Source organism: Podarcis cretensis, assembly GCF_951804945.1.
Source record: "Podarcis cretensis genome assembly, chromosome: 6".
Classification (NCBI taxonomy): Eukaryota; Metazoa; Chordata; class Lepidosauria; order Squamata; family Lacertidae; genus Podarcis; species Podarcis cretensis.
Genome location: NC_137175.1, coordinates 76,554,661 through 76,580,980, shown reverse-complemented (window position 1 = coordinate 76,580,980; position 26,320 = coordinate 76,554,661). Strand labels below are relative to the sequence as shown.

Genomic DNA, 26,320 nt, shown 5'->3' with positions numbered 1-26,320 from the left:
CCATCACCTCCTGGCAAATAGAAGGGGAAGAAATGGAGCCAGTGAGATATTTTACTTTCTTGGGCTCCATGACTCCATGATCACTGCAGATGGTGACAGCAGTCACGAACTTAAAAGACGCCTGCTTCTTGGAAGAAAAGCAATGACAAACCTAAACAGCATCTTAAAAAGCAGAGACATCACCTTGCCAACAAAGGTCCGTTTAGTTAAAACTATGGTTTTCCCAGTAGTGATGTATGGAAGTGAGAGCTGGACCATAAAGAAGGCTGATCGCCGAAGAATTGATGCTTTTGAATTACGGTGCTGGAGGAGACTCTTGAGAGTCCCATGGACTGCAAGAAGATCAAACCTATCCATTCTGAAGGAAATCAGCCCTGAGTGCTCACTGGAAGGACAGATCCTGAAGCTGAGGCTCCAATATTTTGGCAACCTCATGAGAAAAGAAGACTCCCTGGAAAAGACCCTGATGTCGGGAAAGAAGGGGGCGACAGAGGACGAGATGGTTGGACAGTGTTCTCGAAGCTACCAGCATGAGTTTAACCAAACTGTGGGAGGCAGTGCAAGACAGGAGTGCCGGGCGTGCTCTGGTCCATGGGGTCACGAAAAGTCAGACACGACTAAACAACAACAAAATGTGTATGTATTTATGACTAGTCCCTTCTAAAGCTTTGGCCTTACCTTTTACTGAGATGCTATACTGCACGGATAGAGAACTTATGGCCTTGCAGTTGAGAGATGGACTCCAACTCCCATCAGCCCCAGCTAGCAACATCTGGAGGGCACTTCCTTACACACAAATTGTTGGTAGCAGTTTTCAGTAACAGCCTATAGCTTCTATACTGCACTATAGAGAAATTACCCAAATGGCACATCATTAACTAATGTGAAATTGGCAGGCTGGACGGATTGCCATCTCGTGTATTCAAGAGCTTGCCAATCTGCTTCACAAATATATTTTTAATTTCAAAATGGAGAGCCTACAACGGTGAGAACAACGCAGAGGAATGTCCTCATGTAGCTGAGAAAGGCAGAGAGAGCGCTATGCTAGCCCTGAAAAAAAGCGACAACCCAGGGATTCCTTGACCTGCCTCTAAATTACAACTGTCCCCAAATAATGCCCCAAATCCAACAACTAAAATTGCATGTGGTCCCAGTACTACCAAAGCAATGGCCAAATTATAGTAATTGCTGCCACAGCAACCAGATTTTACTGAGACCGCACACCCAAATAAATGCCTCGTGGCTACCCATTCATCTAGCAGCTGGAAAGATGACACTTGACATTTGGAAACTTTCCTGTGAAGATTGCTGCAAGGCTTTTCCCATTAGCTTCATGGTGAGATAGTAAGGTCGAATAAGCTCCCTCAAAACCTGCAAAGGGTAACAGAAACAACTCTAACATTAAGCCCGCTTGATCTAAAATTCCAATTGACAAGCTATGAATTGTCAGATTTCCTCCAATGCCTTTAGTTATATTCCGGGGAAACGTGTGTTTTATTGTGCGGATCCGTGCCCAACAAGGCATATGTGGAAGAAAAAGCGACGCACTTAGAAATCAAAGGGCCGATTCACATTCCGCTACTCAGAGGCATTTGCCATTGTTAGCATCATAAAGTGTGATGGGGAAGATGCCTTGAAAAAGCTCTGAAGGCAAATGATAACAGTTCCATGACTGAAGATGAGGTCAGGATTTGTAATCTGAATGGGAGATTTCCTGGGCACTCTGAGCTTCCCAGAGGAAGGGTGGGGTGTTAATGTACTGTATAAGGGTTTATACATGCAGAGAAAGAGGACAAGAAAGGTGTGCTGTTTAATAAATTTCAGTGTGCTGTTTAATTTGGGTGTGTTTTGTCCTGCATCTGCAGCTGGTTCAGCATGTGAGAATGAGTCAGCAAGCATGTGAGAACAACTCAGCACAATCTACAATACAAATGCTGCTGTGTTTAAGGCAAGTTTGCTCTTGGCCCCTGTCCTTGGCCAGAGCATAGTCTGTATGCTGTAAGGAGACTGTATCTACAACTGTATGTAACTGAAACTGCATTATACTGAGAGTAAAGGAATTGACTCTTCCGAGAACTGCTTGGTGTTTCTCTGTTCTTTTGGCACACCCCACTGGCATTAGAATGTGCACTCTGTACATGGGGATGGTATATAAAATGAGGAAGAATGCCTGATGGACACATACTAGGCAACAATATCCAATGGTTCTTCAGTGCATGTCTGTGCAACTCTTGTTTTTATGACATTCACTAGGACAACTGTACGTACACATGACAGAAACGAATGCCAAGTACATTGTGAATCAACCCACAGTTGTCTATTATTCTATGTGCTAGCAAAGAATATAAGCACCATTTTGTCCTTATTCCAATGCACATATGGACATCCTCTGAAATGCCAGGGACATCCATGCTGGAGAGGGCTCCACATCCAGATCTGTGTGTGTGTGTGTGTGTGTGTGTGTGTGTGTGTGCATGCCAGAATCCCCCAACAATTCCAGACAATTGGGCAGTACCTGGCCATACAAAGCCCATGGCTCTCAATGGAGTCCCTTGGAATTTGGAGTTAAGCAACAGTTTACTAGTAGCGCCTTGGTATACATACATGTGTCTGGAGGCAGGAGAGATTAAACCTAAAAAGAACCACAAGATGTGCTGCCAATCAGATGGACACAACACAGATGAACACCCAAAAGCCATGCCATCATGGATATCAGTGCTACAAAAACCTTCAGACGTGTCAACAAGGTAATATTCACAGCAAAGTTACAAGGAGAGAATAGCGGCTTGCAGAGCGCCACTTTACTGTGCTTGTGATTAAGATGAGAGATGTACTAGACACTTCAGCCAGGGCTGTTGGTCTGGACACCAGCTGAAGAAGGAGCAAGGCAGTCAAGCAGGTACTGTACATATGGAGAGGGAATTAGAGCTGAGACTGAAATTGACCATGAAAAGTTTGTTTGGACTTAGGAACCAGCCAGGTAGAGGAAGCCTCTTGGCCCCATGAATGCTCTTGAGTTCCTAGTTGCAATATTAGCCTTTGACTGTCTCCAGTGAAAGTACAGAAGTGGTGGAGAACAACAGCTCCTTCTTCCAGGAAGCTGGTCACTGTAGCATAGAGAATGACATAGTAAAGGTAAAGGGACCCCTGACCATTAGGTCCAGTCATGACCGACTCTGGGGTTGCGGTGCTCATCTCGCTTTATTGGCCGAGGGAGCCGGCGTACAGCTTCCGGGTCATGTGGCCAGCATGACTAAGCCGCTTCTGGTGAACCAGAGCAGCGCACGGAAATGCCGTTTACCTTCCCGCCGGAGCGGTACCTATTTATCTACTTGCACTTTGACGTGCTTTCGAACTGCGGGAGCTCACCCCGTTGCGGGGATTCGAACCGCCGACCTTCTGATCGGCAAGTCCGAGGCTCTGTGGTTTAACCCACAGCACCACCCGCGTCCCTAGAGAATGACATACTTGGATCTAAAATCCCTGGTTTGTGATGTTGGAACCTTACTACTTCCTGGCTCTGAGTTGCTGCACTGCACTAACAACTCAGCAATTACATGCTCATGGGACCTGCCTGCCATTGCACTCTTTTTCCTGATAAATGCTCTACTGCAATAACTGCCACATTGCAATGACTGGAAGATGTCCCTTTTCCCCCCAATACCTGCAAAAAAATGACACACCAAACACCTAACTACTCCCTGCCCCCCTTAATAATAATAATAATAATAATAATAATAATAATAGTTTCTATAATTTGGACTGCGACTCAGTAGAAATCTATTGGCATCTCACTTTATAGAATGTGGAATATTAGGAGACTTTCTTCAAAAAGCTACAATTTGAGGCAAATTCCACCATTTATATAACAATGTACCTATGTTAACAGAAAAGAGCTGGCAGCATTTATAGCACTTATTTCCCTCTCCCTTAAAAAACAACAAAAAAACCTTTCCTTTAAAGTCTCTGGGTTGAAGTACTGCAGAGGCTCTTATAATTATTTTTTTTCATTGCAAAAAAAAATCTTACCCACAGACTGACATACAGCCAATTGGGTCTAATTCAGCGTAAGCATTTTGCCTCAAAGCACTCAGTGCAATCCCCACAGAAATGCATGGAGCCGGAGCCAGTGAAGAAATTTAAAGATCATGATCTAGATGCTGCAAATTACCTTGTGAGTGATAACCAAGTCGGTATCATCCTAAACATTTTAACAAAATAACACTGCTGGCTTCTTGCTGCAACCTCAGATCCAGCTCCTTATACAGTACTAGCATTGAATACAAATGGGATTCCTTCTTTCCTGACTCCCTTTGCTCTCCATCCCACAGTTTTAACTATGCAGTATTGGTAAGTCCCAGTCTATTCCAGAGGCCACAATTTTGCTGGGTTGCCATTTGGCTCAAATAAAATGTAATTCTCTCTCTTGAGAATTTAGGAACACTGAGTATTCAGGTTAAGGGGGTAAAAAAACCCTGGAAGGAATAGTTTCCCCACCCTGAATAACCATTTCTGAATCACAGCACCACCACTGGGTCTATGACAAAGGCTTGATGGAGCCAGAAAAACATGGAAACTGTCCCCAAAGAAAGTGCTTCCATAGTTCACAGGAAGCATCACATTGCATTTGCTTATTTGAACTCTACTTGCTTTAGCTGCAGCAGATTAACATGGCTCTCCTCTTAAAATAACAAAGAAATCCTCAGTAAATCAGAGATATGGTACCTGTGGACTTCCACGTTGTCCAGGTTGGCATAGCCAGTGATGAGGGATGATGCGAGTTGTAGTCCAAAAAACACCTGGAGGGCCACAGCCTCCCCCTCACTGCTTTAAATATTCTTTTCTACCACTCCCTGAAAGCGATTCCCATGCCATCGCTGTAGAATGGGCACATAAAAAATGTATGTGCTGCCACGATGCATGTGTATGTACTGCTTCATCACATCCCACATAAATTCTCTTGACTGACACCAAAGTGTGGTTTTCATTCTGTTTCAAATGGCTCTGGAAAACAAATCTCTAACAAAAAGGAGTATCTGAAATTTTCTATTACAGTAATGGGTGTTCAGGAAGGAAATGGTTGTACCCATTCCCCTCACCCCTCAGAAGGCCAGTTTTTAGGTTAGAAGGGGAGGGAAGTGATAGCATGTGCCATTGCATTAACCTAAAAGACAAGGTCTGCTTCCAAACAAAACAGAACCACAAATCTTATGGAAAATACAACATGTTTGGCTACATGAACCAGCTATGTAGTTTTAGGAGCCATGGCAAGTAAACAATCATTTGGAAAATAGCCACTCTGAAGTACAGAAACAAATATAATTGGTGAAAGGCTAGGGAGTGGTGTTCTTTATGCTAAATCTATCCACATACAGTGGTACCTTGGTTCTCAAACGTCTTGGTACTCAAACAACTTGGAACCCAAACACTGCAAAGTAAGTGTTCCAGTTTGCGAACTGTTTTCAAAAGCTGAACATGCTCCGTTTTGAGTGCTACACTTCTGATTTGAGTGCCACACTTCCGTTTTGAGTGTTACGCTGAGGTCTGTCTGTTTTTGCTATTTATTTTGTGTTTTTGTGGCTTTTTTGTTTTGTTTTTGTGACTGTGTGGAACTCAGTTCAGCTACTGATTGATTGATTGTGTGACTGCAGTACATTGTTTATTGCTTTCATTTTATGGATCAATGATCTCGTTAGATAGTAAAAGTCATGTTAAATTGCTGTTTTAGGGGTTGTTTTTAAAAGTCTGGAACGGATTAATCCATTTTGCATTACTTTCTATGAGAAACCACACCTTGGTTTTGGAACACTTTGGTTTTGGAACGGATTAAGTTTGAGAACCAAGGTACCACTGTATATGAGAATGCCTCAGATTTCTCTAACAAATGTCTGTAGTTCTATAAAGTGACCCACCTCATATATTGAGAACCATCATTGAGAACCATCACTCCATCTGGACAAAATATAAAGACTTATTAGAAAACAAGACCCCAAGGTGGTTATCACCTATGGAAGCTAAGGCTGTGAAATGACCCAATATGGAGGTCGAATGGCCTAAATATTGGGAAATTTTAGAAAGAGATGGAGACAATTGGAGATTGCAGAGTTTGGAGAAACTAAAAGATAAAGTGCGGGACTGGTTACATTATGCTCAGATTAAAGAGGCTTTTAAATTGGATAAAAAGTTAGGATTCCAGGTGGAAAAATCGAAACTGGAAACAGAATTGTTAGAACCTAAGAGTAAAATACTTTCAAGAATGTATAACTTGCTGCTGAGGTGGAATACACAGGATGAAACGGTTAAATCAGCTATGATAAAGTGGGCACAGGATATTGGGTACAACATCATGTTTGTTGACTGGGAAAAGTTGTGGACCACCGGTATGAAGTTCACGGCATGTAACGCCTTGAAAGAAAACATTATGAAAATGATATATAGGTGGTACGTGACCCCAGTCAAGCTAGCAAAAATATATCACCTGTCAGATAATAAGTGTTGGAAATGTAAGGAAACTGAAGGAACATTCTTTCACCTCTGGTGGACTTGCCCCAGGGTTAAGGCCTTCTGGGAAATGATATATAATGAGCTGAAAAAGGTATTTAAGTATACCTTCCCTAAGAAACCAGAGGCCCTCCTTTTGGGCATTGTTGGCCAGAGGGTGCTAAAGAATGACCGAACATTCTTTATGTATGCAACGACAGCAGCAAGGATACTTGTTGCCAAATATTGGAAAACTCAAGATTTGCCCACGCTGGAAGAATGGCAGATGCAACTGATGGACTACATGGAGCTGGCAGAAATGACTGGCAGAATCCGAGACCTGGGAGAAGAAGCAGTGGAGGAGGATTGGAAGAAATTCAAGGACTATTTACAAAAACACTGTAAATTATATGAGTGTTAAGAAGGATGAGAGATTCAAAAACAGGGCACCACAAAGCTAGTCGAAAAGATTATGAGAATGAGTGAATTGTATGAGAATAATAAATTTTGAATAAATATTATGTTAAAATTAGGTATTTAAGATCCAGATAAAATATTCAAAGTTAGGGACAAAATATTGAAAATGTGTATAATAAGAATGGAAATAAGGTGATAAATTGCTGGCTAAAGTTTTATTAATGTGGAATGCAGGAGCGGGAGGTGTGAGGAAGTCCAAAAATGAAGAAAAAATGGTTATTACAAGATGTTAATTTTTTTTTTTAAAAAAGAGAACCATCACTCCAGTTACTTATCAACTGGAGATCTGCTTAACATGAGTAGCCAACCGCTTTTGACCTGTTGGCACCTGGAAGTTTGAAATGTGCCAGGAGTGGCAGAAACAAAATGGCTGCCATGGGGATGTGACATAACGGAAATAGTTTACATAGCTGCATGAGCGGGAAAAAGAGACAGTGGCACAAAATGGTTTGTGGACACATGCGCCATCAGCTCCCCATGAATGGAAAAAAGCCACTAACGTCAACCATTCTCATATTTGCTCATAGAGAGAAGCTATTTGACCTCTTCTCTGTTCAGAACAGAAGAGAGACTGAGCCAGTGCAAACAGGAACAGATCAGGTACAGCAAACAAACACTCTCTCATGCAATGTGGATTTCTGAGGTGGTATTTACTGAAACCTTTTGTGGGCACCAGAAGAGGCCACATTGCCACCTATGGGTACCTTGCTAGCAACCCTTGGATGGCACAAACTTATCCAATGAATAATAAAGACAATGGTCAACTAAGAATTGGCTGGAAACACTGCTATCTTGAGCTGACGGTTTAAATAATTTTCCTGGTCTGGAATTTATTTTATTTTTGAGGCAAAACTACTGACAAATCATTATGGAGATGGGTCTTAATATTGAGTACAAAAGTGCAGGAAATGTTTCCACACTAATCAACAGCATTTTGTTTTTGTTTTAAACCAAGCCCTCTCCCCACCAGCATTCAGTATTTGAACAAGGATATTTTCCAGCTTGAATAGTTTAAAACGAAATTTTCGGTACCACTTTTCGGTTCCAAGTTGTTAGGAAAAGCATGGCCACTGTATTTCCTTCTTCCTTTTTCATTAATGACATTTTTTTAAAAGGATATTCCATGTTCTACAAACTGCATCTTATGAATGGTTTACAAAAAGGCCTATGCAAAACAGCCAAAGAACCATGCATGCCTCTCAGTATCCAGTCAGAGAATTTGTTCCTTCACCTCTTTGAGCATATTCCTTACACACATTTTCCTCTCTTTCCCCCCGCTTGTATAAATTTCTGTCCACAAGCAAGGGCTCTCTTGCCTTCCTCCTGCGGGTCTCTTGTGTGACTGCCAAATTTATCTGACAGGTAGGTAGCTTGCTTTATGCAGGTGCCCTTGTTTTGTATGTGTATGTGTATTTTAGAAAGTGATGGTGTGATCACACCCTGTACATAATAATTTCTGCCCCAGGTGACAACACTAAAAGTATTTTTTAAAAAAACAAAACAAAAACAAAACAAAAACTTCCATGCTGTTCAAAATACTGAGATCCTTTAATATTTATAAGCTATTTCCCCATCCAATTACTTGAGTAAAGTGTATTATGCAGTGTATTATGCATTAAGTTGCATCCCCTTTGGGTACAAATAAGAATTGTTAACCAATGAGAATTACTTAATTTTTTTTTTAAGCACACTAATCAAACCAACCAACTAACCAACCAACCAACCCCTAAACAATAATCCAGGTCCTCTCTTATTTTCCAGGTTCTATAGCTAATTTGGTGTGGAGAACCTATATCCCTCCATACGTTGTTGGACTCTTACATAAGAGGATAAAAAGAGTCTTGATAGATTGGAAGACATATCTGCTGTTTTCACAGTGTTCAAGCACTGTTTTCACCAGTGCTTTTTTCGGGGGGGGGGACAGGGACATAGCTGTCAACTTACAGATTTGAAAATAAGGGACCAGCATCCTCGAAAATAAAGGATCAGCAGCCAAAATAAGGGATCAACAATTACTTTGATAAAATACATATTTTGTTGTGTGCAAATGGCTTTAGATACCTATTAGGTCCATAAATTACCATATAGCATATATTCAACACAAAAAACAGCACCAATTTGTTGTTGACAAAGGACAACTGGACATAGAAAGGGCCCCATTACCTTCAGTAGCTTATTTAAGGGACATCATCAATAAGGGACAGCAGCGGGACATGGCGCTGGGATAAGGGACTGTCCCGCCAAATAAGGGGCACTTGACAGCTATGGACAGGGACAGGGATGCAAAGGTACACACACCCCTAAACATTTTGCAAATATTTGTACTTTTGTCCATTTACTGTATTTATTTTCCCTGATTTGAACTACAAAATGGTGATTTTCTTGAGTCAAAATTAGAGTACCCCTAAACATTTTTTTTTAAGAAAAAAAGCACTGGTTTTCACAGTGGTCAGTCAGAAACCTTTGAGGAGCCCAAAGGCAGAATGGGAAGAGAATATCACTCATAACCCTTAGCAATTGGTATTCAGTTCCCTATGGTACTGGATGTAATGCAGCCATCATGACTAGTAGTCATTGATATCCTTATTCTCCATGAATTGATCTAATCCCCTTCCAGCTCAGTAGGTAGAGGAAGAGGCTTGTAATCTCAGGGTTGTGAGTTTGAGCCCCACATTGGGCAAAAAAAATTCCTGCATTGCAGGGGTTTGAACTAGATGACCATCAGGGTCTCTTCCAACTCTACTAATCTATGATTCTAAAACTGTCCAAGTAGATGGCCACCACCCAATTCTGTGGGAGCAAATTCCATACTTTAGGAATACGCTGATTGAATATGTTCTTCCATTCTGGCGGTTCCCTCATTGCGAGAAGTGAGGTTATAGGGAACCAGGCAGAGGGCCTTCTTGGTAGTGGCGCCCGCCCTGTGGAACGCCCTCCCATCAGATGTCAAGGAAATAAACAACTACCTGGCTTTTAGAAGACATCTGAAGGCAGCCCTGTTTAGGGAAGTTTTTAATATTTAATGCTGTATTGTTTTTAACACTCAATTGGGAGCCGCCCAGAGTGGCTGGGGAAACTTAGCCAGATGGGCAGGGTATAAATAATAAATTATTATTATTATTATTAGTAGTAGTAGTAGTAGTAGTATGTTCTGAATGTCTCACCACCCAGCTTCACTGGATGATGCCTGGTTCCAGTATTATGCAAGACGGAGAAACAACTTTTCCTCATCCATAACCACCAATGTCCCTGATGATTGGCCATGTTGGTTAGGATCTATGGCAGGCTTCCTCAAACTTGGCCCTCCAGATGTTTTGAGACTACAATTCCCATCATCCCTGACCACTGGGTCCTGCTAGCTAGGGATCATGGGAGTTGTAGACCAAAAACATCTGGAGGGCCAAGTTTGAGGAAGCCTGATGTATGGGAGTCACAGTCAAACAGGATCTGGAGGGCACAAGTTCCCCATCCCTGATCTAACCCTTTCCATAAATTACTCTGTTGTCAGTAACTTAGTCATCTCTATGCTCATAGAATCCCACCACATCTGAACTGTTCTTTGCTTATTAGATAGCCTAATAAGTTTGGGAAAGAACAAGGAATATGCTCCAAGCTTGGAGAGCTAAGTTGGTTAGAGAGTGGTGCTGATAACGCCAAGGTTTGATCCCTTTTTGCGATAACATTGTAGAGGGTTGGACTAGATGATCCCCAGAGTCCTTTCCAACTCTACAATTCCATGATTCTGCACACCTGACAGGAGAAATCAAGGTAAAGTCAAAGGAGAGTCCACTGAAAACTCACCTGTAAGTATTTGTGCATGAACCAGGAAGCTTGCTTTCCGTCATTCACTGATTCCACTGTAGTGTTGGCCAGTCCACTAACGTCACCTCCTGCAAAAACCCACGGCTCGCTCGTTTGCATGGTCTCTTGATCAATTTCAGGGAGACCCCATCTGTTGAACTTGAGAGGGTGCAGGGCTTCTTTTACTGTTTTGTAAGGAAAGGGGGGGGGTGGGAGGGAAACAGAAAAAAAAGTAGGTGGCACAGGTATCTAAGTTTTGAAAAACTGTTTGTACACTTGTATTTTCGGATATCTCTTAAAATATCTTAACTAAATTTTGCATGTCAGCTCCTAAAACCAAGAGGAACAGGTTTTTGTCTATTTTGGAATATCACTGAATGCCGTTTCAAAACAAAATGGCAGACCGGACCTTTCAAAACTGCAGCAATTTGGACACCACTTAAGATACCATAACCAAACTTGGGACAATGTTTCCTAAGGTCAAAGAGCAGTTGTCTGTCTTTATTTGGATACTGTTGGATGCCCTTTTGAAACACAATGGCGCACTCAAGCTTTCAGAGATTTGGACACATCTTAGGATATCATAACCAAATTTGTCATGATGGCCCCTGAGACAGAGGAAGTTTACTGCTGAGTACCATTGGATGCCATTTTGACTCAAAATGGTGGTCTCAACATTTCAAAAACGCACTCATTGTCAATGTGGGCTGCTGTTGAAGTCTTAGAATTCCCAGGCAAGCTGGATGCCCCTGCTATTAACCAACACTTAAAATGTTGCATATTATCAGGTACCTGAAGGACTGTACCACTTCAGACTGCCCATGGGGGGGGGGAATCACATAACACAATGCTCTTTAGTACAAAACCATTCCCTGCATGTATCTCACGAGCATCTCAGAGATACAACAAGGCCAGAACCTTTCTCACTGAGAATGATGATGATGATGATTAGGAACTCTCAATATTATGAGCTACTACCTTCAATCTGAAAAAGCACAGTCCAAAATCAGGTTTAAATCCTTACCTGCTTTTTGGGGAAACTAGGACTCTCTGGTTGTTTGATGACCATTGTCTCACTTTAAGGTAATCAAAACAGTATGTTGCTGTGAGTAGAGTAGTAGGCACTAGTGGACAACATGGTGGGGCTGTGCTGCTCACCTGACCTCCCTCCAGCTTACTCGCTGCTTCATACCAGAAGGAGGAGAGGGGAGAAATAAGGCAACAGTAAGGCCAGTACAGTGCAAACACGCTGGTAGAACCAATCTAGCACTCCTTCTGGTGCATTTGGAGCATGCTGACCTTGTTGCTGCCTCTCCTCTTCTTGGTATGCATCAGTGACTCAATTGCCAGGAGGTCAGGTGAATAGCGATGCCACGTCACACCATCTGCTGCTGGTAGAAGAGTCTTAGACTGGAAGGTCTGGCTTCATATCCCCATTCCTCTATAAAACTCCCTTGGTGACTTTGCATCAGTCATGAACCCTCAGCCTCAACCTCATTGGGTTTCTATGGGGATAATATGTGGGGTGAGATGTAGATTGCCTTGTATTCTTTGGAGAAAAAACAGGGCAGATGTGTAATAAACAACAATACAATGCATTTATATTTTTTGATGTATCGTTCATTACGGTTTGATGCAAGATGTCTTGGAAAGGTTTTGCCCTGAAAACCGGCAAACAATGAAACAAACAATAGCTATGATAAATTAAACCAGGAAACAATTAGGCAAATAAATAAAATGGCAAAAAAGAACGGAAGATTGTTCTCTTGCTCATGGCAAAAAGTAATTTTAACTTCAAAATAATGTCATTTATTCTGCTATAGTTTAAAATTCAGAACAATCTGTCATTTAAAAAGCACTAGCTCCTTAATTTTAGCCGCATATGGAAGTACATTTGAGTATTATTTTAGCACATATTGATGCCCTGCATCAAATGAATGAGGTTTATGTAGGTATTACTCTATTATGGTATCCAGGTTCTCCCCCCCCCCCTGCCTCCAAGTGACAGGGTGGGAGGGTTGGTTTTTTTTAGCATCCCTTGGGGACATACCACACACAGATGCAGATTGCTAAGGTCAATTAAACTGATGTAGCTGTGCTGTCATATATGTAAAAGAGAATCCTGCTAGTATATTTCTCAGTTGTCATAGACAGTGTCAAAGATGTGTTCTGTTTCTACAAGAGATGAGCAGAGGCAGCTGTGTTTTGCCTTGGGAAACCCTCTGTAAAGTCAAAACTATCATTATAGAAAGGGATCAGATTTCCATAATTTCCCATTCTCCATTTCCATGTCAATGAGTTAAATAATGGGATCGAGGGAAACCATGTGTCAAGGGCTTGTTAGTGGGACAGATCATGTAAGGTTGGGGAACACTGATGTAAGGGGGGGAATGGACTTCCATGATGGATTTGAAGGAGGAAAGGCAACTGAGGCTGTAGTAGACATAGGGCTGACCCACAGAAGTTATATGGAGGTGCACAGTCAAGGCTTTCTTTCAAACATTTTCTGCAGCTGCTCCAGAAGCGGAAGAGTTAAGCCTCTTCAATCTTTACAAGTGGCTAGATTCTTCAGCCTCAGAGATGCTATGCAAATAAAATCTATTTGGGTCATGGTCACCACTGTGACTGAAAACACCAAGAGGAGAATCTGTGGGGTGGCAGTGGGTGGGGGAAAGCAAAGCAAATTGGATTTAGATCCTCACACAGGCACTATCTCAAAATGCACGGGAAGGAAGTAATAATTAAGTCCAATATCTCATTTTTTGATACAGTCAACAAAACGCTATTATGACAAATTAATATGACTACCACATAGGGGCTGCTAATACTGATAATGCCAAGCACGAAATGTTTTGAAACCCTGAATGCTAAGATAAAGCACTGATGGCTTAGACAAAAATACCAGGAAAAGAAACTGTTTTGCATGTTTCAGCAGCTAATTTTAAAACTGGAAATACTGTGTCACTTTCAGGATCAGAAGCGATTAGTCTCCTTTAAAGTCCCACCACTGGCAGAAAACTAAACTGAACGGAAGCAAACAAAGCATGCATTTGGTTAAGTCTGCTAAAATAATTTACAAAGTCCCAAGACTAGATTTCTTTTCTCTAGGTATCTGACTTCCAAGCAGCTGAGTTGGTTTAATATTTCTACGGATAAAATAAAGAGGACCTAACATTCCAGGCTATATTTCTCGAAACCTTAATAGGCACTTCATAGTTGTTGGTGAACGGTAGTTTCGCAACTATAGTAAACAGGAAAAAATGGCTAATTAGACTATGGTTAGGATGGTTAGGATGCTGGACTTGGGTTCAAATCCTCTCACAGCCCTGAAGCTCATTGGGTGTCCTTGGGCAGTCACAGCCTAACAGGGTTGTTGTGATCATAAAATGGGGAGGGAAAGTTGAACCATGATCATTACTACCTTGTGCTCTTTGGAGAAGAAGTTAGGATATAAATGCAATAAATATTGACCACTACTCTCAATCCAGACACTTGATGTTCCTGTGTGGTTCATCTCGCACAGTCTCACCCCTCCCAGGTTACTGTGGTATTAGTGGGGAATGGAGAAAAGTAGCTCTGATACCACTATCAGGAAACAGGACCCTGTTTTCACTATCAAGAAACATTTTATTCCACTGCAGGGACAACTTATATTCTTCCAGCAGCACTTGAAAGGCTGCCGGTACTGCGAGTGAAACAATAGCTAAGCAATCTGAACAGATCATTCAAACTAGATGACAGCACGCCAAAGTTACCAAAAGATAGCAGCACAAATGCAGAAACCAAAATAATTTTGTAGACTACAATATAGTTCAAGCTGCTGCATTCATTGAGCAAATAGACACAAATAGGAAAGCATCAAGCAATTATACACCACTTGACGTGGGGGGGGGGACGACGACTACGAGTAATATTAAGATATATCGAAAAGCTGGAAAATATTTTAATTAGCAAAACAAATCAAATGGAAAAGATTCCTCAAATAAAGCTTTAAAAGTGACACAGTGTGTGCTTGACTGCCATTACTAATTAGGTATCCATGTAATGTGTGTTCAATTTGGGCTTATTTAAATAGCAGAAATGCTCATTAGCTGCAGTATTTCTGTGAAGCCTCAGTAAACAGTTTAATGGTATTTTATGTTTAACCAATTTCATAAGTTCCTGTAATTTTGGCGTTTGCAGCTCATTAATGTTATTTTTGATATACATCTTGCAGACTTCTTTCACCGAAAACTGGCAGTATTCCCTTGACTGCACTTGGGATATATAGTGACTTCTGCTTAAACCAGAAACGTAAAGAAAGGAGAAGATGGCAATAACTTTATGATAGAGCCAGTTTGGCTCTTGTATTGTTAAGGCAAAAAAACCACACACAAAAAACACCCTTAAAAGTTTCAACAGAAAGTGACACAGGAGAACATTGCTTTGGAGCCTAAATTGACTGGCTTTCTTAGGGAACTGAAGCAGATAGAAAAGCATATTTCTGAGCTCTTCCTGTATTGTATTGTACAGTTTGCACCGCCATTTTGATACATCATAAACCAAGTAAGCTAGATTCAGCTAGGTGATTTTAGACCCTGGTAAGGATGAGTGAATAGAACAATTTCCGTATCTCTCATTATTTTCAAGTCTTATGGTCAGTTCTCCATATTTCCACAGCACCCTTCGCTTCTTCTTTTCTAAGCTCTATTGAAAATTTATCAGCTTTTTAGTGCACCAGCACAGTGATGATATAGGTGGCCTGCTAAGGATGTGGGCCTTCCTCCATTTTATTTGGGACTTCCTCACCCCCAGACAATCAACCTCAGGCACAACCTGGCCTCTGCTGCTCTTGGAGCCAATGAGATGCCTCTTGTGGCACATTAAGGATGTACAAACTCTTTCCTCGGCTAAACTGGTACATTTCTCTAGCCCTATTGAAATTATTTTGTCTTCTCTCAAAACGTCAGGCATTTCTCCTGAGAAAAACCCTCAAGTGGAATGTACTGTACTTCAGATTTTACCTCGTGTCTTATTGGGACAGCAACTTTAGAAGAACATGGATCTTTATTGCTTCAATTTTATTTAAAACAGGCAGAAGGTGGTAGTGGAGGAAATTTCCATATTCCTCTACCTAAAGAGCTTGTATGCATCATTAACATTTCTTTAATTCTAAAACTGAGACCAAAGCAGCCAGGGTCCACTCATTTCCAGTGCTATTTTTCTAGAAAAAGAGGTGCCGGAACTCACCTTGAACACCTCCCTTGTTCTCTTAAAAAAGAAAGCACATTATTTTATTATTCAAGAGATGAACATGATTTTTTTCAGCCAGAGATTACCAGAACTCAGTTATGGCACCTCTCAATGGCACCCACCTGAGAGGTGCCAGAACTGAGTTCTGGTGAGCTCTGGCTGAAAGAAAAAATCCTGATCATCTCTTGATTAATAAAATAACTTGCTTTCTTTTTTAAAAAAAACATGGGAGGGAAAATAGTTATAGGCCTCTACCTAGAAAACTTGTGTGCATCATTTTTTTCTTTATTTCTAAAATTGTGACTGCAATAGTCAAGGTCCACTATTCATCCAATATATATTCTTGCTTATTTAGGTATGACATAGTTCTTTTAAGGCGTGTACTTCTGCATTCTAAAAAAAATTATATACTGTCAGGGAACTGCCATCAGAGCCAGAGGCGGAGGGAAGGCTCCAGAGCGATGCCGGAGAGGGTCCCAGCAGGGAGAGAGGCAGCCCATCTGCTGGGGAAGGAAATCAACGTAACACCAGGAGAGAAGGGGGGCAGATGGGGGAATCGGAGAAAAGGCTACAGGACTCTTCACCAGACACTAGTGGGGAGAGCACGGGTACTCCGCTGCCCACACCCTCCCTGCTCAGAAGACTTCCGCGCAGGGAGAGTAAGAGGAGACTTGGCGTCAAAGAACTTTTTTGCTGGAAGAAGTTTAAGAAATGCCCACTGACGGATTCTGCCAGCGACTGAGACAGCCACGAAGTGAAGGGCTGTCCAGACAGAAAGGGTTCAACCAGGCAACCAAGCCAAGAGTGGCGGCAACTTACGCATGAGCAACCCCCTAGAACCATTACATATACATATGTACATATCTATATTCCTCTCTATTCTGTTCTTTACAGCAGCTAATGTGGAAATAAAACACATTATTCCGGGCTCAGGTCTGCTGCCAAACTTAAGATTATCAATGGCCTCTTAGTAAGAGCATATGTGATATCAACTCCTAGTGAAACCTGGCAAATAATGATAAGCAGAAACTCTGAGCATAGCTATTCACAAGGGAGGAAAGCCTATTCTTGTGCAGGTATTGGGGAAATGGGAAATAATAATAATTACAGAAAGATCACGTTGTGCTTCACAGCAACTGTCTGAGGCAACACGAAGCGGTGCTTAAAATAGCCTCCTAAAGTAACCCGGCTTTTTGTCCCCTGTAAAAATAATCCCATTGAAAATTATGCACTTTCTGTGTTATTTGTAATGGGTGTGCCACGCGAACAAGGCTTTTTTCATGTGACCATGCTTTTACCTTTTTTTTTAGTTGTTGCTTTGTTAATAGTGCCTCATAGATTGCAATTGCTTCACTCCTGATTTGTTAATGATTCTATATGGCTTATGCCATATTTGTGATGTTCTATTATGTCCTATCCTGTTTTTGTTGTTTATTGTTTGTAAGCAGCAGTGTTTCCCAAACTTGGGTCTCCAGCTGTTTTTGGACTACAGCTCCCATCATCCCTTGCTACCAAGATGAGTGGTCAGGGATGATGGGAACTGTAGTCTGAATAAAACAGCATGAGACCCAAGTTTAGGAAACACTGATAATAATATTTTTTATTATTTGTACCCTGGCCATCTGGCTGAGTTGCTCCAACCATTCTGGGCGGCTTCCGGCATATATCCAAAAACATAATAAAACATTAAACGTTAAAATGGATGAAAATCAATCAACAGTGGGGAGTGGCTTCCACATAGTGGCAGGGCATAGGCTATGCATGGAAAAGGTCCCAAGGTTCATCTGTGTGGCATCTTCATGAAGGGGTGGGAAAGATGCTTCTCTGCAACCCTGGAGAGAGCTGTTGCCAGTCAGTGTGGACAATATTGACATGGACCAATGGACTGACAGCATTATCAGTGTGCATTTCTTGGTACAGAAAGTATTGATTTGATATGTAAACATCTTTCCTATTCTAATTAATTCAAGAGGTTTTGGGAAGTGTCTCTGTGTGATACAACTTGGAAGTTCCAAGCTGACAAGTAAGTTTCTATTCTGCCTAGAAACAAGCAGAGGTTCATGATATTTGGGTTATTCCTTCAGAGAAGCTGCACAGCTGGTTTAAACTGGTTCTGTTATCTCTTTCACCCAAGGTCATTCTGACTATAATAGTAGGCCAGAAGGAGCCTGAGTTTCACTCTCTCTCTCTCTCTCTCTCTTTCCTTCTGGTGTGTTGTTCTGTATATAGTATGCTTAGTATTAAGGTTTTAGTCCTATTGTAAGTTATTTTAAGTTTAAATCAGGCATCCCCACACTCGGTCCTTCAGATGTTTTGGGACAACTCCCATCATCCCTAGCTAACAAGACCAGTGGTCAGGGATGATGGCAGTTGCAGTCCCAAAACATCTGGAGGGCCGAGTTTCGGGATGCCTGGTTTAAGTCTGCTGCAACTGGATTTCTTACGGACTGTCTTAATCCTGAATGTATTGAATTTGTGACCATTATGCTCATTTGCCTTCAGTAGCAGTAAAGCTCTGCTGGATGAAACACAATTGCCTCTGGTCTATTTCTGGGGAATCCTAAAATGTGTCTTAAGTTTATTTATTTTTTACTCTGCTAACAATATGTTGGAATCTATCTCTGGATCAATATTGAGCAGAATTCATGACAAGCATAAGGCAGCTTCCTGCACTGTATAAATGGCAACTCTGACTATAGCCAAAAACAGCCCTTTCAGGAGAAAATGGAGTCCCTGTGGCAACAACAGGAAATTGAAGTGCAGAGAACAAAGGAAGACAACATTTTGCAGCAGAGAAACAAATATGGGGAAGGGTGGCAGACTATTTGTACTGCGAGTTTTATTGCGGCTCTTTTGCCTTTTTTTCCTTTTTCTCCAAAGCAACCTTAAATAATTCATTCCTTAAAAGCTACTAACAAATAAATATTTATCATCACCCTCATCATCTACCACAAATACATTCCTTGTGGAGGCTGCGGAGACCAGGCTGAAAAGAGACCTAGCGCAGGGAAACAACAAAACATAATCATGTTTCACAACTATGAGGGGCAAATAGTTTTCAGAGTGCCCTTTTGAAAAGGTTGGGGGCACAGGGGGAAATTTTCTCAGGATTCCCCCTGTCACAGGTGTTATTATCCCCCAGAAACATGAATGTCTCTAGTTATTTCTAAATCACACAAAATAATCACCGTAAGTTATCTTAAGATAAATTCTTGTCATTATATTTTAAATTTAACCTTGGATATATCCAAGGGCTGAACTTTACTATAAATCTTCCAGCCACACTGGGACTGAAGCAAGGGTGGCTAATCTATAGTCTGTAGACCATCTATAGGTTCCGCAGGTGATTTATGATGCTCCTGCAAGCCCCCAATAATTTGGCAGCCATGTGGGCAATACAGTCATACCTCGGGTTAAATGTGCTTCAGGCTGAGCACTTTCGGGCTGCACTCCACGCTCACCCAGAAGTAACGGAACACGTTACTTCCAGATTTCACTGCTTGCGCATGCGCAGGTGGCCAAAATGACGTCACGCGCATGCATGGAAGCGTTGAATCGCGACCCACACATGCGCAGACGTGGGTTTCGTTCACTTCTGGATGTGAACGGGGCTCTGGAACAGATCCAGTTCATATCCAGAGGTACCACTGTATTTAAATACAGAGAGAATGAGAGATCAGATATAGATATATATATTTATTTAGACACTGGGCAGGAGTTGGTGGGATGAATGCCTGCTGAATGTATGGGTGTGAGTGCGCATGTGTGGGAGACCGTGACATGCCAATATGTGGCACTTGGAAGCATGGCCAACCCTCAATGTGGCCCTCAAGCCACATTAGAAATTTCACCCCTGAATGCTTCCAGTAATGAAAGCTTCAAGATTCTCTGCCACATCTGAAGTACAGCAGAACATCCCATGCCAAATTACTAATACACTGGGAATGGATGAAGATGAAGTGCAGCCCAGGACCTTCTAGTGGCCATGCTATGGGCATAGAGCAGCCTTTCCCAACCTTGGTTCCCCAGATGTTGTTGTACTACAACTCCCATCATCCCTGGCTTGCAGGGGTTATAGTCCAATGACATCAAAGGACCCAAGGCTGGCATAGAGGCCTCAAAATTTGGGGGTACCAAGTAGCAGGGAGTCAGGGACCCTAGTTTTCATTTGATGGAACATCACAAGGCTCAGTTTTGCTCAGAAGACCATAATCCTGTTGACCACTCTGATACCACCATTGTCTCTTCTCTTTCAATCTACATTTCTCTATTGATTAATGCTTGTCAAAAAAACAACATGACCCTCTGCAACTAGCCATCTCATTCATATATATATATATATATATATATATATATGGGAAAATTGGGATTTAATCAGGCTGCTGGATAACATTAGTTGCTAAGTTCACCACAGGACTACAATAAAAGAGGATAAGCAGAACAAGACCACTAAACTGATTGATATTACAGCTGGTTCAGACTATAGACACTACTGGCATCACTTGGCAAATCTATATTCAGCTTCTTATTTAATAGGTCAGCTTTTCAAATATGTTCGCATAAGATCCAATTAAAGTTAACTTCAGCAATGAGGACTTCATTAGTGATTCAACGGTTGCTCGTTTCTTTTCTCTTTGGGGCATAAGCAACCGATAAATCAAATTCCCTATAAAAAGTTTTGGCAGGGTGGGGTTGGGGATGATAGAAAAGCGTAAGAAATATCAGAAGAGCCCAACTAAATGACACCAAAGGCTCATCTAGCCCAGCACTAAGGGCGTACATTACCTTTTTTCCAATGAACAAAGAACTGGATTAAATTAGGCCCATTCAGTTCAATGTTCTTGCATACAAAAAGAATACACAGAGGAACAAATTGGTACACATGGAACACCCCCATTCATAGAATCATAGAATCATTCATGTCCATTTATGTGCGAGTGGGGAGGAAATGGGTGATGGTGATAGCAGACCTCACCTCTCTGGCCGTTCCTGTCAGCTGCCATTTTTGTATGTCCAAACAGGTTTACATGGGGACTCTCACATGCCTTCATGAATAACTTTACTTCAATGCAAGTTTTCCCGTTCCATCTCTTGGTTAAAGTGCCCAATCTCGACATCTCCCTTGCCGGATCAATGTATCCGCCAAAGGGTTGCTCACAGCAGTCCTATAATAGCTAAGAGACTTACTGCAGTTGCAACAAAATTCTAAGCAACAGTTACTTTCACGAAGGGGCAATGGCCATGCAAAACAAAGATGGAGCCTTCATGCTCAAAGAACACACTTCCCCTGTGTTTGGGTGCATCTTCCACAGTGTGGTTCCTTTTCCCTGCCTCAAGGGTTCTAGATCGCACAGGGAACCTACATGACTAGAAAAGCTTCCCCACAAGCCCTTTGCATGAGCAATGACTGAATAAGGCTATAATGTATATAGATTGGCATGCATTCTAAAGCAGCATGATGAGATGGGCATAGGCATTCACTTTTAAAATGGAAAAGGGCAGCAGTGGCTTAGGCATAGGGCACCTGCTTTGCATGCAGAAGGTCACAGGTTCAAACCCTGGCATCTCTAGTTAGAGCTTCTGCCAGCCAATGTAAGCCAGGATTTCCCAAACTTGGGTATCCAGCTGTTTTTGGACTACAGTTCCCATCATCGCTGACCACTGGTCCTGCTAGCTAGGGATGATGGGAGCTAGAGATGGGAGCTGGAGACCCAAGTTTGATGTAGACCATTCTGAGCTATGTGGAAGAATGGCATAACTCAGCATAAGGCCACTTCCTATACACAAGTAAAAATTGACCTCCCTAACTTGTTCCTTCCTACCTAACTTTCCTGCAGAGTTGTTAGGGAACAGAAAAGAGATTTAGTGATCTACGTTTTCTACAGAGGAGCACGAATGCAAGTTACGAAAGGAACAAATAAGAAAATGAATGTGCTCTTTTTAAAGAATGAAACTGAGGCAGGAAACATTATTTCAAATCAAATTTCACCCTCCCTTCTATTGTAGCCATTTGAAATGTGCACATTCCAGTCATCAAAGTGTTTGTTCTTAGGAATTTAGTACATCCTGGGAGAAAACCCAACCCAAAGTAAGTCCCACTGATTTCAATGTGACAATTATGCATATACTTGAATCAGTGGGATTTAAATGTGCATAACTGCAGCTGGATCATGCCCCTTGTAACTGAGAAATACCTTTAGGGTCACTTAGGACTGAACCAAAGGCACTGATCACCACATCGGCTTTCAGGCGGACAATCTGATCCTGGTCCTCATTCCAGTTTCCGTCTTCATCTTGCTCTGTCCGAACAAATTCCATAGCAACAATCTTCCCTCCTTTCACTACAACCTTCCGAGGGGAAAGGAAGGGGAGAAATTCACATTTTTCTTCTTTTGCAAGATCTACCTGGAAGGGGAAAAATAACATAGTTGCTATTGATTTTTTTAAAAGGTGAATTTGTATGTTGAAAGCTATCTTGAGAGAGTCTGACCCTAAAAGAAAAGTCTACAAATATTCTATATAAATAGATAACGCTTGTGTTACTTTCTAACCCTGCAATCCTATTGTAGGCCTCCCAGGAGTGCTGAGTATTTGAATCTCCCTCTTTGAGGATAGAGAGAAAGGTCTACCATCAGAGGTAGAAATCTGGTATCTCAAGCCTCTCCACGAGGCTGTGGAAATATCCACAGCCAGTTATTGTGATACTGGATATGGCACAGGAGAGATGTGCCAGGGGGGTTCTGGGAGGGTCTGTAGGTCCACAGGATTTACAACCCTCTCTATCCCAATCCTCTCTTCCAAAAGAGGGAATAAACTACAGCGTTGGCATAGCCTATTTCCTTTCCATTGTTTCCAAGGGGGCGGGAATCTTAAATGAAACATAAACTGGCAAAGTAAAACTGGAACGCAATAAAACCACTCCATCTTCACTTTCTGCTCTGCTGAGCCGGTCGGGACATAGGAATAGAGTGAGTCATCTACCTCCAGCTCTCCTCCTCTTTGGCCCCCTTGGATTGCAGTCTACATCTTCTACACACTGGGCTGCAATCTATTATTGCGGCTCGTTCTGTAGATTCCAGTGTTAGCAGGTTGAGATATGCATCCGAACAGGACAATGGTAATATTCTCAATACACATCAACCTCTCTCCCCGCAATCAGAAGATCAAACTGTCTTTTTAACCATCTTTTCTACCACCCACTACTTCTGGAATTGCATTACTTTTAATTAGCAGCATCTGTTAGGAGACCTCTTGGATTTGAAGTCAGAAATGGAATCGGCTTCATCTTTGTGAAAGGCTCTTACGGTAGGCTTCATTATCATTCCAATATGAGAGGAGACCACACAATCTGTTCTGGGAATAGCAGTTAGACCTACACACATTCCGTTGTCAGCTACTTGCTGTGGTGCCCAATTATCAAATTCACAAATGTTTTAAATGAATTAAAATGTGTAAGCCAAGGCTGTCGTCGTAAAATATTCCTCAAGTCTGGGATTCATCCAGTCTCTTTTTGCATTTAAATTATCATTTATGATTATTTTTATTTCCATTCATTTGACACATACTGAATCTACACAAAGCAACATCTTCCATGGCCAATAGTCACAATTCTTTCTACTCCCATTGGTCAGATGTCTTTTCTTAAATGTCAATGATTTCAGCTGAAGAATGAATTCAAAGCAGCAAAGCCCAATTTAGTGAGAGCAGCAAACCTGCATTCTCTGTTTTTCCCCAAGCTCCTTCTCCCAAAATTCTACTATTGCTATGTGCACCACTCCTCATTAAAGTGCAAGAAGGAAGCAAGGTGAAGGTTTAGTAGAGGTGTGGGGAGCCTGTGGCTTTCTGGGTGTTGCTGAACTACAACTCCCATCAGCCCCAGCAAGCCAGGCCAACAGCCACAGAAGATGAGAGTTGTAGTTCAGCAGCATCTGGAGGGCCCAAGGTTCCCAACACCTGTCTTAGTAAACCAGAAATCTGGTGCCTCCGCAGATATACACACTGCCTCTACATATCTGCAAGAAATATGGCAGATGGAATCACTGGCAGATAGCGCGCGCGCACACACACACACACACACGACTTCAGAACTTAGACAAAGAGGAGATGGATGGCATATCAGACAGTACTGACAGTATGCATTAATACTGTTACTTGTTTTGATTATTTTGATTATGCATTTTATTATGTATTTTGTGCTTCGTATATGGTCTAGGTGTTGTGAACCACCCAGAGACCTACAGGTATAGGGGCGGTAAACAAATTTAAGAAATCAATCAATCATCATCATCAGGCCTCTTTCTCTCTGTTAATCTACAAAAATGGGAGGTTCCGACTGTGAGGCCAGAGCGAAAGGGCAACAGTACAGCAGCTACAGTCTGGGTAACAACCATGACAGAACAAGCACCCCTCCCAAATTCCAGCTAGAGAATGGACACAGCAAACTTGATCCCAACATGCCTATCAAACAGAGCAGATGTGCATTGTACATTGACAACACAATGCCACCAATACGTAACTATGACCTCATAATAGCTTGTCCTGAAAAAGAGAAGCAGATGCTACAGACATTTGTAACAATGACAGGACCCTTGAGGATGAGCCCTGCCATAGAGACCAGGGCTTGAATTCAAAAGAGTGCTAAGTAACTCCTTGCGCAAGTGGAACAACATCTGCTTGTGCAAGGAGACTTCCTACTCTCCTCTCCCAGCTTTCCACCATATTTCGCTGTGATCGTGGCAGCAAACCACCCAGAGACTGCTGAATATCTTCTCCACTCCCTGCCAGTGCTATTTTTCTAGGGGGGGGAAGGTGCCGGAACTCACCATGAACACCTCCCTCATTCTCTTAGAATGGCAATGATGTTTACCTGAGAAGTGCCAGAACCCACCTGAGAGGTGCTGGAACTAAGTTCCTGTGAGTTCCCCCTGTAAAAAAAGCCCTGCCCCCTTCTATCACCATGATACTATGTCAAAATGTAGTGCTATTCTGAGACTGGGACGAGTGCTGCCATTGTTACAAAACAGGAGACAGAACTTTTGGCGAAAGGTATGCCAGTTTCACTGCCCTGCTTTTGCCCACCAAAATTTAGACTCCTGGAATGCTTCTGCAAACCTCCTGAAATGTCACCCAAATGACCTCTATTATTTACTTCAGGGGTCAGCAAACTTTTTCAGCAGGGAGCCGGTCCACTGTCCCTCAGACCTTGTGAGGGGAATGAAGAAGAAGAAGAAGAAGAAGAAGAAGAAGAAGAAGAAGAAGAAGAAGAAGAGTAGTAGTAGTAGTTTGGATTTGATATCCCGCCTTTCACTCCCTTTAAGGAGTCTCAAAGTGGCTAACATTCTCCTTTCCCTTCCTCCCCCACAACAAACACTCTGTGAGGTGAGTGGGGCTGAGAGACTTCAAAGAAGTGTGACTGGCCCAAGGTCATCCAGCAGCTGCATGTGGAGGAGCGGAGATGCGAACCCGGTTCCCCAGATTAGGAGTCTACCGCTCTTAACCACTACACCACACTGGCTCTCATTCTGAACAAATTCCTATGCCCCACAAATAACCCAGAGATGCATTTTAAATAAAAGCACACATTCTACTCATGTAAAAACACCAGGCGAGCCCCACAAATAACCCAGAGATGCATTTCAAATAAAAGGACACATTCTACTCATGTAAAAACACGCTGATTCCCGGACTGTCCACAGGCCAGATTTAGAAGGCGATTGGGCCAGATTCGGCCCCTGGGCCTTTGCCTACCCATGATTTACTTCTTGCTTCAATAACACCCACCATTTTGAGTGAATCTATTCTTTGTGAATTTAAGAATATAACTTCTAGTCATGCTACCAGATGCTTGACTTGCTAATTTGGTCAAAGATGTTTTCACATTAAGGCAGGAGTTGAAATTATTCCAAAAACTGGGCATCTCTTGAAAGGATTAGGCAAAATGGATATGAAATTTAAAGAAGAGCTTAACTCTTTTTCTCAGAGCCAAACCTTTAGGGTTCATTGTGTTCTATTTGTGTTCACTAAAGTTGATAAGATTACTAACTTTTATGGTTAAAAAAAAATGTGGCAGGATTTAGAAAAGCTGTCCCGGTTTCTGATTTGATCCTGGAATTTCCTTTTTTTCTTAGGATGTCCCTATTCTCATCAAAGAAATATTGGAGGGTATGGAGTTCAGCAACCACTGAACCAAGGAGATAATTACCTTTAGAAGACATCTGATGGCAGCCCTGTATAGGAAAGTTCTTTTTTAAATGTTTAATGTTTTATTGTGTTTTTATACATGTTGGGGCAACCCAGGCAGATGGGTGGGGTGTTGTTGTTGTTAATATTG

General features: G+C 41.9%; 1 protein-coding gene across 6 annotated transcripts in view; it reads right to left on the bottom strand.

Moving 5' to 3' along the window:
* Positions 1-26,320, bottom strand: part of DPYD (dihydropyrimidine dehydrogenase) — a 538,621-nt gene that overhangs the window by 255,352 nt on the left and 256,949 nt on the right. For all 6 annotated transcript variants that reach the window (XM_079981200.1, XM_079981199.1, XM_079981197.1 and 3 more), the window contains 2 exons: positions 22,185-22,395; positions 10,759-10,943 (listed from right to left, as the gene is read on the bottom strand). In XM_079981200.1, coding sequence (XP_079837326.1) covers positions 10,759-10,943; positions 22,185-22,395 — 396 coding nt within the window. The remainder of the gene's footprint in view (positions 1-10,758; positions 10,944-22,184; positions 22,396-26,320) is intronic.